The sequence below is a fragment of the Trachypithecus francoisi genome, unplaced genomic scaffold, assembly GCF_009764315.1.
Source record: "Trachypithecus francoisi isolate TF-2019V2 unplaced genomic scaffold, Tfra_2.0 Lachesis_group4, whole genome shotgun sequence".
NCBI lineage: Eukaryota > Metazoa > Chordata > Mammalia > Primates > Cercopithecidae > Trachypithecus > Trachypithecus francoisi.
The window spans coordinates 130,893,134-130,909,441 of NW_022681469.1; the positions used below are offsets into that span (position 1 = coordinate 130,893,134).

A 16,308-nucleotide genomic window follows, 5' to 3' on the forward strand; every position below is an offset into this window, starting at 1 on the left:
GTACCCTGAAGATCTGTACATCTGTTATGCAGCAATAAAAAAAAAAAAAAATTACTGCTAACAATGACAAAAAATCTTTTGACATTGAAAAAATGATTGGGCCAGGCACAGTGGCTCATGCCTATAATCCCAGCTTTTAGGGAGGCTGAGTCAAGAGGATTGCTTGAGCCCAAGAGTTCAAGACCAGCTTTGACAACATAGTGAGGTCCCTGTTTCTACCAAAAAAATAAAAATAAATAAAAGTAAATAAATAAAAAATAAAAATAATCAGGTGTGGTGGTAAATGCCTGCGGTTCCAAGACTTGGGAGGATCACTTGAACCCAGGTCCTCCACCGTGCTCCAGCCTGAGTGACAGAGTGAGATCCTGTCTCAAAAAGAAAAAAAAAAAAGAAAGAAAAGAAGGAAAGAAAAGAAAGAAAAACCAAATGTTTTTCAAAACCACTGAGTAAGTAATAATACAGGTGGTAGGTGGAATTAGCAGCACTGTTTCAGCGGTACCCTAATGCTGGACATTCATGAAGCCCTGTGTTTCTCATTCAGCCTTCAGCAGCCCCCTGAAGCGCAGGTATGTACCGTTCCCATCCTTGTGTGCAAGGTAAGCCGCGTCTGGCCAGTCAGGCACCGGGTTTTGTTATGAATTCCACAATGTCACATGGCATAATTTTAAAAACTGGCTTTAATGGGGAAAAGCTGAGTTTGCAAAAGATGAGAAGGCAGCTATCTCCAGCACTGCCTCATCCCACTGAGTTTGGGTGCAGCCTCTCCCCAGGAGAATGGGGAAGATGGCCCACTCAGGCTGGTTTGTTGTTTGGGTAACCGTGAATGAGATCCAGGGTCACCTTTGGCAACTGTGCTCACTGAACTGTGATCCCCATTTTACAGATGCAGAAACAGGCAAGAGACATTCAGTGATCAGCCCAAGCCACGCATCAATTCCCGGACCCAAATTCAAAACCAGTCTACTTTATACTTCAAGGAAAAGAGACAATTATATGAGGCAATCAGGAGAGGAAAGGCTCTGCTCTCTGTTTTCGGGGCCCTATTTTCCATTTCAGAGAAGGACCAGAGGAGCCAGCCAGCTCTGCAGTTCTTCTGTCCTTCCCTCTTCCATGTACAGGCTGCCTCCCACTCTGGGCCATTTTGGTGTCTAGGAAGTTCTGAGAGCCACTGCAAGCCCCTCCTCTCTTGATTGTAAAAAAGACTTGGCAGGACCCTTGCCATTCCTAACCCCTGCAGCAGAGAATCGTTCCTTGGATTAAAGATGACTTCCCCATTCTCCATTTTAAAATGCGTTATAGGGTCAGGCACAGTGGCTCACGCCTGTAATCCCAGCGCTTTGGGAGGCCAAGGCTGGTGGATTATCTGAGGTGAGGAGTTTGAGACCAGCCTGGCGAACATGGTGAAACCCCGTCTCTACTAAAAATACAAAAAATAGCTGGGCGTAATGGCGCGTGCCTGTAATCCCCGCTACTTGGGAGGCTGAGGTAGGGGGATAGCTTGAACCCCAGAAGTGGAGGTTGTAGTGAGCTGAGATTGCACCACTGCACTCCAGCCTGGGTGACAGAGCGAGACTCTGTCTCAAAAAAATAAAAAAAAGTGTTATAATCACTGACCGGGGTTCATAATAGAGTTATGTATAGATGTTTTTGAGATCTCTTACATAAGGATCAGGATGAAAATAGGAACTGTTTCTTTAATTCTTACTACCGAATTTTTTAGAAACACTTTAGTATTCTATTCGACTCTTCCCTTTTTTCCCTTTCTCTCTTGCTGGTTCTGAAAAATCAGTGTAACCCCATAAATATGCAGAATGTGAAAAGCTGACTTTTCCTATATCTAATAAAAACCTTGGAGAATAATTGAAGTAATTTGACGTGGGTAGTCAGGTTACATGCTGCATGATATCCAAAGAAAGTCCATAGCAAGGAAATACAAGAGAAAATAGGAAGAGGGGCTGGAGAATATAACCAGAACATTAAATAACGAGTAACTGAGAAACTACAAAAAATCTTTTTAGAATTACAGTCTTAGAAAAATAGTCGAGGATAGTCAAAGAATACTAGACAAAGTATACATTTTATGCATTTCTAAGGACTGCAAATTCAAAGAAAAGGAAGAAAATATCCCTCTTCCCCGGCAAATATTCATTAGACAAAAGTCTGACAAAAACCACAGCCTTCGAGCACATTTTGACATGATTAGGTTCTCCTCCTGTCTCCTGTCCCCCCTTTTGTCTTTGCGATCTGAATTTTAAAGGAATGTTGTCAAGACAGCAGATCACAAAAGGACAGCCATTTACTATCAATTGTCCTAGGTATACTTTTTGGATTATCTTACTCTGGTCTTCATGATTTTATGAAAGATCACTGCATTTATTGTGGGTAGAAAGGTGATGTTGACTTTGTACACCTGGGTGTTGTGAAGGAGAAATGCTGAATTAGAGTCACAAATGACAAAGAGCAGCTTGCAGCCTGCATTTCTGGCAGAATCCTATTGCTCAGCGTCCTGCTCTAACCTCATACCTTTGGCTATGGAACCTTGGACAAGCCCTGTGCTACTCCTTAGACTCAGTTTCTGTCAAAATTTTTTAAAGGTTTTTTCTATATAAAAATAAAATCATCAGGAAACAGAAAAGCAGAAAAAAATGAAAGCAATCACCCATAATTTATCAAACACAATGATTTTCTATATTTTCTACCAATCTTTCCTAAGTCTACCTTTTTTCCCTTTTAAAAATATGGTAGAAACTGAATTGTATGATTCAATTTTATATCCCGATTTTTCTTTTGGCAGTGTTTTGTCTTTCTAAATAAAAATATATTTGACCTTTAGCCATCACTTTCTAGGGCTGCATAATATTCCTCACAGATGAGTTTTTTGTGTTTTGTTTTTTATAATCTTCATTGACAGAGGGTATTTGACAGTGTTGGGGGCTGTTTGAGTATCTCCCTAAAGGAAAAAGAAAGTGCAGCCACAGACCTAATGTTCACTTTGTATCTGTGATGAGTCACATGGCCAGATTTGACTGTAACTGTCCATTAACTATTGGTTGTGTTCACTTGTAGAGGGATGAGGCCGATCTCTTTCTGCAGATCATCTGGGATCACAGCCCATTGACTGTATTATCTTTGTTGGTATCTGAGTGGAGTGAGACAACGTGTGTAGAAGTGTCTCCTCTATAACTTACTCTCTTTGTGGCTGGGGAAGAGGTTCTTGGCTTCTCTATGCCTCCATTTCCCCAATTGCGACAGTGTGAATATTATTTTAATGCCCAACTCTGAGAAGTATATCTTAACACATTTGGTATTGAGCTGAATGCTGCAATCAATGGGTACATTGTAATTTTTCCTTTCTTTCCCTCCCTCAACACTGCTTAGAGCTATTACAATCAATAGTATCTTAGTACTGAGGAAATGTAATAATACTTGCCTTACAGTGTCTGTTGTTGAAAGGATTAACAGAAATAAACATAAAGTGTTCTTAGCACTTGGTAAGAGTTCAGTTAATGGCAGTAATTATTTCATTACTAAAAAAAATCTGTATTGTTCTTAGAAGAGGAGAGCATTTATTCTGTATAGAATATTTGTTATAAGAAATACATTATTTGTAGGTCACGTATTTAGTTTAAACACTTGATGCTTGGAAAATTCCTCAACATCTTTTGTTAATTAGAGATAGCACAGGGATGGCAAATAGGTTTAACTTCATGTGCCAAGCCTAATTTGTTGATGATGATTGTCAGACGTGCTGTGTTTCAAGAACTGCTGAGGCAGAATCAGAGTGTAGCAGACAAGAGTGCCAAGGCTGATTAGCAATATCTTTCCCAGGCTTAGGAAGACAGAATGGCAACACATACACTGTTTACTATCTCTGCATTACGGTGTTACAAAACATTACTTGGCAATTCATTAGGCGTTAGCCAGGCCATGGCTTATCAATCAGAAGTTCCATCAGAATCTTGTGGCAATAGACCACCTCCAGGTCCAAGGTGGAAGGCTGAAACCCACACAGGTGAAACTGAAAACTCCAACTCCAGCAGAAACGTGGGAGACCTTGCACCATATGAGAGGGCAGAGCTTTTGCAATGACCTTAGTTTTGCTCAGCTCTTGTTCTGCTACTGCTCATTTAGGTCTTGCCTCCTGAGCCTCAAACATCCTGTGCCTTGGCCTTGCTAGAACTTTGCTGTTGGACGAATGATCTGCTCTCTTGGTCAATCCCTTGACTGCAGGTTGTTTTTGTTCTCCTTTACTGTGGGTAAATTGTTCTAAGCACAGGGCCCTTCTTTCAGAGAGGGCAATGGTGTTGGAAGGGAGACTGTTAATTTTATTCTGTGATCCTTGTTATCTGAATCTCAGCTTTTGAGGTACTTATGAAATAAAATCAGTCACTACAGGGACACTGATGAAGGCTTAAATGGAAAGTTACGTACCATTTCTTGAAATATTCTGGTAGTCCCTGTGATTACAGTGGTTTCTTTTCCATAAGCGAAGGTAAATAGATTTTTTTTTAATCCTGAAACAAATATATATGTATATATTTAAGGTCAGGATAGTCACATAAAGAAGTTTTAAAAAACCATGTTTTCATCATGCTTTTTAAAAAATACAGTTAAAATGAACTCAAAAAATCAAATCTCTGCTGACAAGTTTTCTCTGAACTGTGAATGTAATATTGGCAGTTTCATTATGAGAAGCAGTTCTATGAAATTGAGTTGTATGAGTGTCGTAAGAATACTGTTGAAGACATAAAACTTTTTCTTCTGTACAAAGACCTCTAGAATCATCCCTTTCAAATACTTTTTACCAAGAGCTGCTGTACATTTCTTGAGCAATTGCTCATCTTTACCAACTCTGTTATTTTGAACCTGACCATGTTTCCTTTCTCTTCTTTTTTTTTTTTGTTTGCTATCAAGCTGTGGTTGACACTTATTGTCTTTCAGCTTTATTCTCCCTTCATGCATCTAATAGAATTTTTAGCAAGACCCATGTCTGTCCAGAATGATGATTGCATTTTCCAGCTTCTCTTGCAGCTAGGAGTGGCACATCACTAAGTTCTGGGTGAGATGAGATGGGATTAGAACTATCCAGTGGCGATTTCTGGTAATGTTTCTTAGGAAGCCATTGGATGGTGATTCTCGTTCCTTCTTTGTACCCTTTCTCCAGTCTCTTGCCCAGAACAGGAATGCTGCCATCTTAAACTATGGGAATAAGGTCCACACTGAGAAGGCAGAGGGGTGAGCTGGAAGGAGTTCCTGAGAACTGGGTGGAGATGAGCTCCCATATCAATTCCAGACTGCACATTTTCTAAACCTTTCTGTGTGAGAGAAATGAAGTCATATATGTTGAATCTCTGTTCCTTGAATCTAATACTAATGAACAAAGAGCTTACAGACAAATTTGACACCAGTATCAAGCTATAATTATACATATTCTAAGTCATTTTCTTGGCTCTCTTTTGTCTCATCTTTGATTTTTCATTTTCTTTTGCTTAATTGAGATGTAAGTAGTTTAATTAATGCAACAAAATTTGGTTTAAATGTAATTAAATGTTATGTTCTCTAAACTTTTATAGGCTTCCTAAAATCTTTAAAACAAGACCAGATGTAAACTAAAAAATAATAACTTAGCTCAAAATATTTGAGTAATCTTCAAATGTATTTTATCTTCTTTTCATTATAATAAGTTCGCATCTCACAACCTTACATACAATCACCAATTATTAAGTGTTATATGAAATCTTACTAATTGTATTACAGTGCTTGGCAACTGTCTCAGTGCTTCAGAAAGGTAAGCATATATTGTGTTTGGGCATTCAAGATGCATAGAAAATAGTGTCCTTTTTTTGAAGTCTGAGAAAACCAACGATAATGTTTTTAATAGAAGGCCATGATGCCTGAGCAATATTTTAAGTGTGAGGTTTTTGCTTCATAGTATAATTTTGAGGTGAATAATGTACTTATTTTTTACAATCAAAGCTACCCATGCACATAGCTTAAAAAGTAATTTACTTAATAGATGCTTATTGAGCACCTGCTATATTCCAAGTTTTGTTCTAGGCACTGAGTTATACTGGAAAATTAAAATACATGATCTCTGCTTCTGTGTTGCTGATATTTCAACAGGAAAAGACAAATGATAGAATATGTAGAAAGTTATAAATTCTACAAAAAAAGGAAATGAGAATTAGAGTGGCCAAAGGAAGTCTAATTGAGAAGCTAAAATCAACAAAGACTTGAGGTGGTGAGTCTCATAGAACCAAATAACTTACCTATGTGTGTATATAAGACTTGTGATGATAAATAGCAACCCCACACCTCCCTCCACTCTCCATTTCTCCATTTCCACAGGCAACTAATTCCAGCCTTAATTGGCTGGGTCTTTTGATATTTTTCTCCTCATCTCTAAGTAATATACTTTTAAGACTACTTCTTGATTGTTAGTCTTTAACATTGTTCACTTTCTACTCTAGAAGAGGATTTAGCTATTGACAACTAATCAATGATTGCTTTCTATTTTCTTTCTAACTTTTTTATTTCTGTAGAGTTAATAACTGCCTTTTGTTTCTTTCCTTAATTTTCTAAGTATTTATCATTGTATTAGCCTATTCTAATATTGCTATAAAGGAATACCTGAGACTGGGTAATTTATAAGAAAAGAGGTTTAATTGGCTTATGGTTCTGCAGGGTATAAAGGAAGCATAGCAGCATCTGTTCCTGGGGAGGTCTCAGGAAGCTTCTAATCATGGCAGAAGGTCAAAGGGGAACAGGCATGTCACATGGAAAAAGCAGGAGTAGGAGAGCAAGCAAATGTGCTACACACATTTAAATGACAAGATTTCATGAGAACTCACTCACTATCTTGAGGACAGTACCAACAGGGATGGTGCTAAACCATGCATGAGAAATCTGCCTCCATGTTTCAATCACCTCAAATTTTTCATAAGCCTAAAACTGCTTTAAAAAAAAAAACCTATTTAAAAAAAAAGGCCCTACGTAGCTGAACTGAACTCAGCCTTCCCAGCTGTCCTTTCCCAGGCACATCATGTGAGTGAAGCCATCTTAGATCCTCCAGCCCAGCCCAGCCATTAGGTGATGTCATCGAGTAACCATAATGTCATATAGAGAGGAATAATTGGCCAGCCAAGCTCTGCCTGAATTCCTCAACCCCCCAAATTGTGAGATATAATAAAATGACTATTGTTTTAAGCCACGAAAGTTTGGGGCAGTTTGTTACACAACAATAATATAAATCTGTATTAGGTATTAGTCAGGGTTCTCCAGAGGGACAGAACTAATGGAATATACATATATTAAGTATTAACTCATACTCTCACAAGTCCCATAATAGGCTGTAGGCAGGCTGAGGAGCAAGGAGAACCAGTTCAAGTTCCAAAACTGAAGAACCTGGAGTCTGATGTTCCAGGTCAGGAAGCATCCAGCATGGGAGAAAGATGTAGGCTGGGAGGCCTGGCCAGTCTCTCTTTGCACATTTTTTCTGCCTGCTTCTATTCTAGCCACGCTAGCAGCTGATTAGATTGTGCCCACCCAGATTAAGGTTGGGTCTGCCTTTCCCAGGCCACTGACTCAAATGTTAATCTCCTTTGGCAACACCCTCACAGACACACCCAGGATCAATATGTTGTATACTTCAATCCAATCAAGTTGACACTCAGTATTAACCATCACAGTTACGATTTTTTCCCTTCACAAGTCTGAAGGAATTGACTGATTTTGGCTTTTAGCCTCCCCAGCGTTGTTAAGTATAAGGCAATTCTGTGTCTTTATCTTTTGAAAGCCTATGGTAGCATTTCATTCCAAGTGTTCTGAAATGTTATGATGGCAGGCTTGGTGTGTGTCTGATTTTACTCACAGTGTTAGACCTTTGATAAATCCTTTCAACTTGGAAATTCATGATGTTCAGTTTTGAGAGATGTCCTTAAATTATTTCATTGATATTTCTTCCTTTTTCTTTTTTCCTACAACTATTGGGTCATCTGAACTGGTCTTGTAATTTTCCCTGTTTCTCTGTCCTATTTTCATGTCATGGTGCTTTTTCTCCATTTTCTGGATAATATCCTCAACTTTATTTTTTAATCTTTCTATGAATGTCATCTGCTTTAACCAGAATAATTTACAAATGGCCTTATTGGTTCTTTGGATATCGTTTTAATTTTAATGTTCTTGTTTTATGAATGTAACATCTTCTTTTATCCTTTTTTGAAGCACTTGTCTGCTATAGGATTCTTTTACCTTTTTGAAGATATTAATTTCAGTTATTTAAATATGTAAGCTATTAAACTTTCTAAAAAGTTTTATCTCCCTTAGTACATAGTCTCGGTTTCTCTAAGTTGCTTTTTTCCCCTTTGTTTTTGCATTGTTTTTCATGTTTGAGGTTTCCTTCAGATGTGTGATGATCCTGGGTTATAGGCTTATTTTTAAATATTGAAGCTGGTTGCCAGCTAAAAAATTGACTGATTTTGATTGGAAACTGGGCCCCTAGCTGCGCTTGTTGACTACAGCCCTCACTGCAAGATGAACTGTCTGGGCCTTTTTTGGAAAACCCTGCTGTCAGCATCTGTGGGACTCTCCTCTTCGGATGTTCACATTCAACAGGGAAGGGTCTTCTAGTCTGCAGCCAGGAGAGTACAGATTGGGTTGGCAGCACTCTGGGGCATGTGGGCAAGGGTCCTCAACATTTAGCATTCATGCGTTTTCGTAGGACACTCCTGTCCTCATTTATGTTTGGTGTCTTCCAGTCCAGAGGCCCTTGACTTTAGCGTTTCCAGAGAACAAAGCTCTAGTTTTACTCCAGAGTAAGGAAGGGCAGTTGACCACCTGTGGAGAGTTGGAAAGGGTCTGAGGAGCTAACTGCTCTTCAGCAATCTTCCAACCAATACTTCTGGTTTAGCCTCACCTGCATTACTAGAACTCCCACACGTAATCAATCTCCAAGTCTTCTGGGGCTTCTGCAGTGTGAACTGGGTTGCTTCTTGGCATTCCCTCCCACCAGCTTTAGGATGCAGCTCTCCTGAATCTACTAAGTCAGTTACCACTCATCCGTCTGATTTCTAGCTTCCAACGTTTTGTGGCTGTTGGCTCTTCTTGTTCTCTTTGTCCTCATGGACAAATTCATTTACTGTTGTTAGAGTAGGGCTTTTCAAGGGAGGGATGTAAATGCTTGTGTTCAATCTGCTATCTTACTCAAAAGCCTACTCAAAAGCCTGAAATGGATACCTTATACAGTGCATCGTTTATGCCCTCTGCCTTGAATATTTTATTATATTTTGGAAAAACAGATGGGAAATGGGCACTGGATCTGAGTTTGATACTAAAATAATTTTATGGTCAATAAAGAGGAGTCATTTTTCTTTGGGAAAGTAATCCTTACCTATTTAGTCACAAATGTATTTTTGATCATTCTAAGAATGGAATTTATGTACCAAAATATTGTTTTGCTCATATCCTGCTCATGAAGAGTAAATAGTGTGGGTATTAATATTATGGATACAGTTAGTTGCATCTTTCATTATAAGAATATAGAAATCTTTACCAATAAGGGATCATTTTATTAATATTTCTGACTAGAAATAGTATCTAGAATTTTGGGATGAAAGTCTTGTACCAAGCACTAGAAAGTATTTCACATAGTAAAAGATACCTCTTTCTTTCATCCCCATCCCAAATCTATAATCTCTCTTATACATTTTAGGAATTGCATTTCTCAAGGAGTGTTCAGAAATCCTGAGTATATAGTGGGATCAATATAATATTTTGATATGTCTGCAAATTGAGAAGATAGCTTTATAGAAAATTATATATATGCAGGATCTTGAGCTTGTAGTCATAGGACAAGCTGAGGCTACTAGGATGCTATGCATAAAGAGGTTAAACTATCATGATCATTCTGGTCTTAAATCCTCCTCCTCTTGCTCTCCTTTCTCCACAAAAATCCAGTGTCCCAGTGTGATCTTTTATTCTTCTCTTTCTGTTCTGTTGCGTAAATCAAAATACAGTCCAATGTGCTAGGAGGAGGTGACTGCTTTCGGGCTTGTAAGTTGAGGGATGCACAAGAGGGGTACTTAAAATTTCTTTTCTCTACACTTTGCCCAATGCCTACAGAACTGAATCCTTAACTCCGGGCACAGATGTGGACCATGTTAACTTTCCAGTTTCACCAGCTCCTTCTACTGGAGGGCCTGGCAGTACAGGCATTTCATGTGAAAACACACTGGTTGGGTTTTGATTTCCAGCACCATAATTCAAAATGAGTAAAACTCAAACAGAATGGCTGTTACTCTTCCCAACATTGGCTCAGGGAACACAAAAAAATCACTTTCTCTGAGAGCTTCCTAATGCCTCCCCCAAAGCATTTCAGTAGAACAAAACAGAGTAATATCAAGAATGGGCCTTAAGAGTAATGTAGACAAATTAAAGAGGTTGATTTAAAATGGAATAAATGATTGCCTCCTATGTTGATTCAAGGTAGAACCTTGAATCTGCCTGGAAAGAGGCAAAAATGGAGTTCTTCCAAAGCCTTTGTAGCCTGCCAGAGATCTCTGAGGTAAACCAGATGTGATACGATTCAAGCAAGACTGATGTAGCATATTCTGATGAAATTTCTTAGTCAATGTTTTTTGTTTGTTTGTTTTGAGACAGATTCTCATTCTGTCACCCAGGCTGGAGTGCAGTGGTGCCATCTCGATTCACTGCAACCTCCGCCTCCTGGGTTCAAGCCATTCTCCTGTCCCAGCTTCCTGAGTATCTGGGATTACAGGCGTGCACCACCATGCCAGGCTAATTTTTGTATTTTTAGTAGAGACAGGGTTTCACCATGTTGGCCAGACTGGTTTCGAACTCCTGACCTCAGGTGATCCTCCTGTTAGGCAATTTCTGACTCTGTCCAGAGGCACGACTTGCTTGGGTATAAATTATGAGGCTCCGTTAGGTTGAATCTTAGGGAATAAGTCACAAAAAACAGGCTCCAGCAGTAGGGTTGGTGAGAAATACCTGAGGACATTTGATGTAAAGGGTTAGGACGGGGAGTAAATTAGGATAAAATTAGGTAACTTAGAGACTAGACAGGCTTTAAGACTTTATCCAGGAACCTTTTCTGCTAGGAAAATTTAAGAAAAGGGTGGATAACTTTCTTTCTAATGCAGATGGAGGTCAGGCCAGCATGGGGCCAGGGAGATAGATTGAAGACCTTTTAAGATTCCTTTCAGTCTTTTGATATTAGCCACATCCCAGAGTTCTGTGTAACCCCTAACTCACTGCATCATAGAACAACTAAGATGCAGCCTCAGAGAGTGATAAACATACAGAATATGACTCATCGTGGACTCAGAGAACTGGCAATAGGCTAATTATGCAGAGGCGAGGATGGCTACAGAGGAGGTCCTAGGAGTTCACATACAAAAAGATTAGCAGGATAGCATGATAAATTTTGAATTTGGGCCAGAAAAATAATACAGGGAAATAGACTTCATAGGCATTGTGTTCAATAATTCATGAGCTACTAGACTCAGGCAAGGCTTACTACCTGTTAGGTTAACCTCTCACTAAGATTTCCTCCCCTCCTGTTCTCTGAGCTTGAAGCAGTTGTAGCTTTCTCCATCCTGGCCTTTCCCAGCCCCAGGTTTGATTCTAGGCCACTGTATTAGGGTAAACATTAAACTGTGATAAAATGGAGACATTTAAGGCTGTGGATGCTTATACACCTGAAAAGGTTAGTTGTGACAAAGCAGATGGTTTTAATGACCTAAACGGCATTTCTCAAAGGATATTCTGTGAAACACCAGTTTCTTTGAATTTCTCTCATAAAACACACATACGAATTCTACATAGTTCTGTGGTCAAAAAAGTTTAGGAAATGTTTTATATATTTTTGAATGCTTTATACTTTTTTGAGGATATACAATGCTTTTTGGCATAGTGAAGGCTATAATAAGACTTATACCAAATAAACTTGTTTCCCTTTATTTAAATTAACACTTCCAAAACTTGTTTGACTTAACACATCTTTTAAGAAATGTTTTTTTGGCCGGGCGCGGTGGCTCAAGCCTGTAATCCCAGCACTTTGGGAGGCCGAGACGGGCGGATCACGAGGTCAGGAGATCGAGACCATCCTGGCTAACACAGTGAAACCCCGTCTCTACTAAAAAATACAAAAAAAAAAAGAGGTGGTGGGCGCCTGTAGTCCCAGCTACTCGGGAGGCTGAGGCAGGAGAATGGCGTAAACCCGGGAGGCGGAGCTTGCAGTGAGCTGAGATCCCGCCACTGCACTCCAGCCCGGGCGACAGAGCGAGACTCCGTCTCAAAAAAAAAAAAAAAAAAAAAAAAAAAGAAATGTGTGTTAGTACCATTTAACATCTTGTGGAACTCGTATTTCATAGAAGAGTTTATGAAGAATATTGATGAATTATCTCTGTGATCTGTATTTAAGCATTGAGGTGACCTAAAAGTCTCAATTTCAGTTGGTTACAACGATTCCACTAGAGAAATCTGTAGAGTGTTCATTTACTTTGATTAATCTGGGTTGTAAAATTACATCATTCTGGGCAAAAATTCACATCAAGGTTTGACTTATCATTAGCCAAATTCACTTCTTAGCAAATCTCCTCTTTGTTTCATTTTTTCCACTTGGCTACTGAATTGATGTTTCTTTTAAATTCATTTTCTCCTATTTGTTGATTACATATGGCTAATATTTTAATGTTAATTGTGTGATTTAATATTTTAATTAATTTTGCTAATCTCTTGCAGAATATTTATTATAGGACACACCTAGAATTCCAAGGGTTTAAGTGACACTGATTTATTTTTACATATCACATCATGCAGTTCCTAATTCAGCTATACTCCTTTGCCTTTGTCCTTACCATTTCCCCCAAAAGGCTAATCCCAACAACTCTTATTTGATTTAGACAATCTGAGAAAATGCACGTGAAGGAGGTTTGCAGGTTGTAAAGCTCTCTCTACAAGGGCAAACTGATATCCTTATGAGTTGGTTTAGCAATTCTTTGATTGAGCGCCTGCCATGGGTCATGTACTGTGCTAGGTAAGAGGGCTACAAAATGAAGTCACCTGATTGCCACAGTCAGGATGCTCAGAGTCTGGGCATGGGAAGGTGGAGTGTGAGACAATTAGTAAACAGGTATTATAAGTGAGGTGACATTGGCATTGTAGGACACGATAGGATCTCAGAAAATAATCATCCAGTTATATGGGGGTCAGTATGAAGGGGCTGTCTGGAGGGGTATAAAAAAGAAACGTAGCTGAAGACAGAGAGAGGCTGGCGGATGATCCCTGAGGGGTAGGTGCTGCAGCATGGGCAGAGGGCAACATGCTGTCTAGGACAGAGACAGAGGATAGGACAGAGAGAACAGGTGATGCTCAAACTCACTAGTAATCAGGAGGTTACAAGTGAGAACAACAATACAATGATGTTACAGTGGAAAAAATTAAGATGAACAATATCCACTATTGGCCAGGGTGTATAGGAAAACAAATATTCTCATATACTAATTGTGGGAATATAAATTGGTATAGCCCATTTGGAGGCCATATTAAAATTAAAAATGTAAACATTTGGATCCAATAATTTTTTCTTAAGAAATCCTCACACATTCCAAAGAGTCAGTACAAAATGCTCATTGCAGCATTATGAAGAATAATGAGACTCTGGATATAAGTTGGATATCCACCTGTAGGAGAAAAAAACAAGACTATACTATACTATGAAACACTATGCAGTATTGGACAAGAAGGAAAAGAGCTCCAACAAGTATTGTTAAAGTGGAGCACTGATTAACAGTATGTTATATACAATATGATAGCCTTTATGGAAAAATCCCAACAAAGTGTTCATTTCTTCACGTACAAACGAAAATACACAGAAAGGCCTGGATGGAATCACACTAAACTGATCACAGGGCTTTCTTCTAAGAAAGCGAGTAAAACTGGGGACAAAAAGTGGGGACTTCGGCGTTTACTTTATACACATTAATATTTTTTGTAAAATGAAAATATATTCATGTTTTGAGTAATTAAAAATGAAAATTTAAAAAAATAGGGAAAAGGGGAAGTCATTGCAGGTGAAGGGATTTGTCAATATATGGCAGGGAGAGTCCCTCCACCAGGACCCACTGTGTCTACAGATGGTCCTTCTTGCCCAAAGATGGTGCCTTCTTATGCCTGGGTCCCATCCCTTCTTGCCTTCCCTAGACCTCATTCTTTCCTTCATCCCCTTTCTCTGCCTTTTGGATCATCCTATCAAGACAAGTAGGCTGCAGGATTTCCCATTTTAACAAGTCTTCTGGATCTATTATTCCCTTGCTGCTATTGCCCCATTTCTCTGAAGCAAAACCCGTTAAAAGTTGTGCATGCACACCTGTGCTGACGTCATCACCTCCTGAACCCATTCTCTCCAATCAGGCTTCCAGCTTCGCCCCACTGAAATGTTTCTGTTCCAGGTCTCTCCATGTCCCTGTCTCGCACACCCAGTGGTCATTCTCAGCTCTCATCTTCCTCTGCCTCCCCCAGCATTTGGCTGATGGTCTCTTCTCATTTGGACACGCTTTCTTTCCTTGACCTCCAGGACTCTAAGCCCTTCCAGTTTTCTTTCTACTTTCAGGGTTGTTCTTTTTCAATCTTCCTGCCCAGATCTCTAACCCAGATCTCTAAATGCTAGCATCCCCTAGCCTCTCTGTCTTCAGCTATGCTTCCTTTTTATACTTACTCCTTAGAACAAAAGCTCTCAAACTTTTGCTCTCAGGACCACTTCACACTCTTAAAATTATTGAAGACCTCAGAGAGCTTTTGCTTATGTGAGTTAAAACTATCAATGTTTATCACATTAGGTATTAAAATTGGGAAATTTAAATGTACATTTAATTATCAGTTCATTTTAGATTATTATAATAAACCCATTACATGTTAACATGTCACTTTTTTTCTGAAAACAAATATGTTTTCCAAAACTCTCCAAGGATGGCATTGTTTTACATGTTTGCAAATATCTTTAATGTCTGGCTTAATAGAAGACAGCTAGAGTCATGTGCTTCTGCATTCAGTCTATTATGATGTTTTGGTGAGTGTATATTAAGAAAATCTAGTTTTGGCCGGGCTCAGTGGCTCACACCTATAATCCCAGCACTTTGGAAGGCCGAGGTGGATGGATTGCCTGAGCGCAGGAGTTCGCGACCAGCCTGGGCAACATGGTGAAACCCTGTCTCTACTAAAATCCAAAAACTTAGCTGAGTGTGGCAGTGTGTGTCTGTAGTCCCAGCTATTCGGGAGGCTGAGACAGGAGAATCGCTTGAACCTGGAAGGCAGAGGTTGCAGTGAGCAGAAATCACGCCACTGCACTCCAGCCTGGGCAATAGAGCGAGACTCTGTCTCAAAAAAAGAAAAAAAAAAGGAAAGAAAATCCGGTTTTATATACACATGTAGTTGGAAAAGGGAGGAGCACTTCAGTATCCTTTTTAGATAACTATGGATAGCTGTCTTTGATTCTACACAAGAATTCGACAAGTAGTAGTTTCTTAAAGATTGATTAGTTGCAAGGTGGAATCTGAAATTATATCAACAATCTTTTATACTTGTTACATTAAAATGCATTGGTCTGTCTTGCACTTTTAATGAATCTTTTACCAATGCATTATCTTAATCATACACTAATATTTAGAAAATATTGGTTCCTGAGTTATCAAGATATTCCAAATGTTGATACATTTAATACTATAATATAAAAAAAATCATTTTTGTTAATATTGCTACATATCACATTAGGAGAGTCTTAGACTATTAGGAAACTGTCAAGTTCACACTAGAAGATGGAAATTTTTCAAAATTCAAATATTTTCTTTGAAAGCTCAAATTTTATGATTTTCAACCAATACTGTCAATTATTTTCCTTGAAACTACAAGCTCATTTCATTCATTTTAGATAAAATATCTGCCATATATCCAAGTCTGAAAAACCATGCTTTGTTATCAAGTAATTTTTCAGCAAAAATTACTGAATTTTTGTAATTCATGTGTTCCATGAAAAGTTAACTTAGCTCTCATCTTGCCTACACAAGTGCTTTTCCCCAAGACAGCCATCATACTTTGTTAATTTATTATACAGTACAAATGTTTTATGCATATTTCATATTTCATCAGATTAAATTATTTAAAAGTCAATTTAATAAAATTAATAATGTTTTTTCTGCTTTGTACTATGTGACATTTTTAAGGGAGGATGTCCCCCTCTTGTTTTAAACTGGGAGTGTGTGGAGGTGAAGAACACAGTGACTACTAATAGAG

At 38.8% G+C, this 16,308-nt stretch overlaps 1 protein-coding gene across 8 annotated transcripts in view; it reads right to left on the reverse strand.

The window, feature by feature from the left end:
• AOAH (acyloxyacyl hydrolase) overlaps nt 1-16,308 on the reverse strand; it is a 191,330-nt gene that overhangs the window by 52,702 nt on the left and 122,320 nt on the right. For 7 of the 8 annotated variants that reach the window (XR_004433104.1, XM_033193614.1, XM_033193612.1 and 4 more), the window contains exon 13: nt 4,432-4,514. The exons of the other annotated variant lie outside the window; for it this stretch is intronic. Coding sequence is in view for 6 of the 7 variants with exons in the window: in XM_033193614.1 (XP_033049505.1) it covers nt 4,432-4,514 (83 nt within the window). In the remaining variant the exon portion in view is untranslated. The remainder of the gene's footprint in view (nt 1-4,431; nt 4,515-16,308) is intronic. 8 annotated transcript variants of the gene reach the window in all.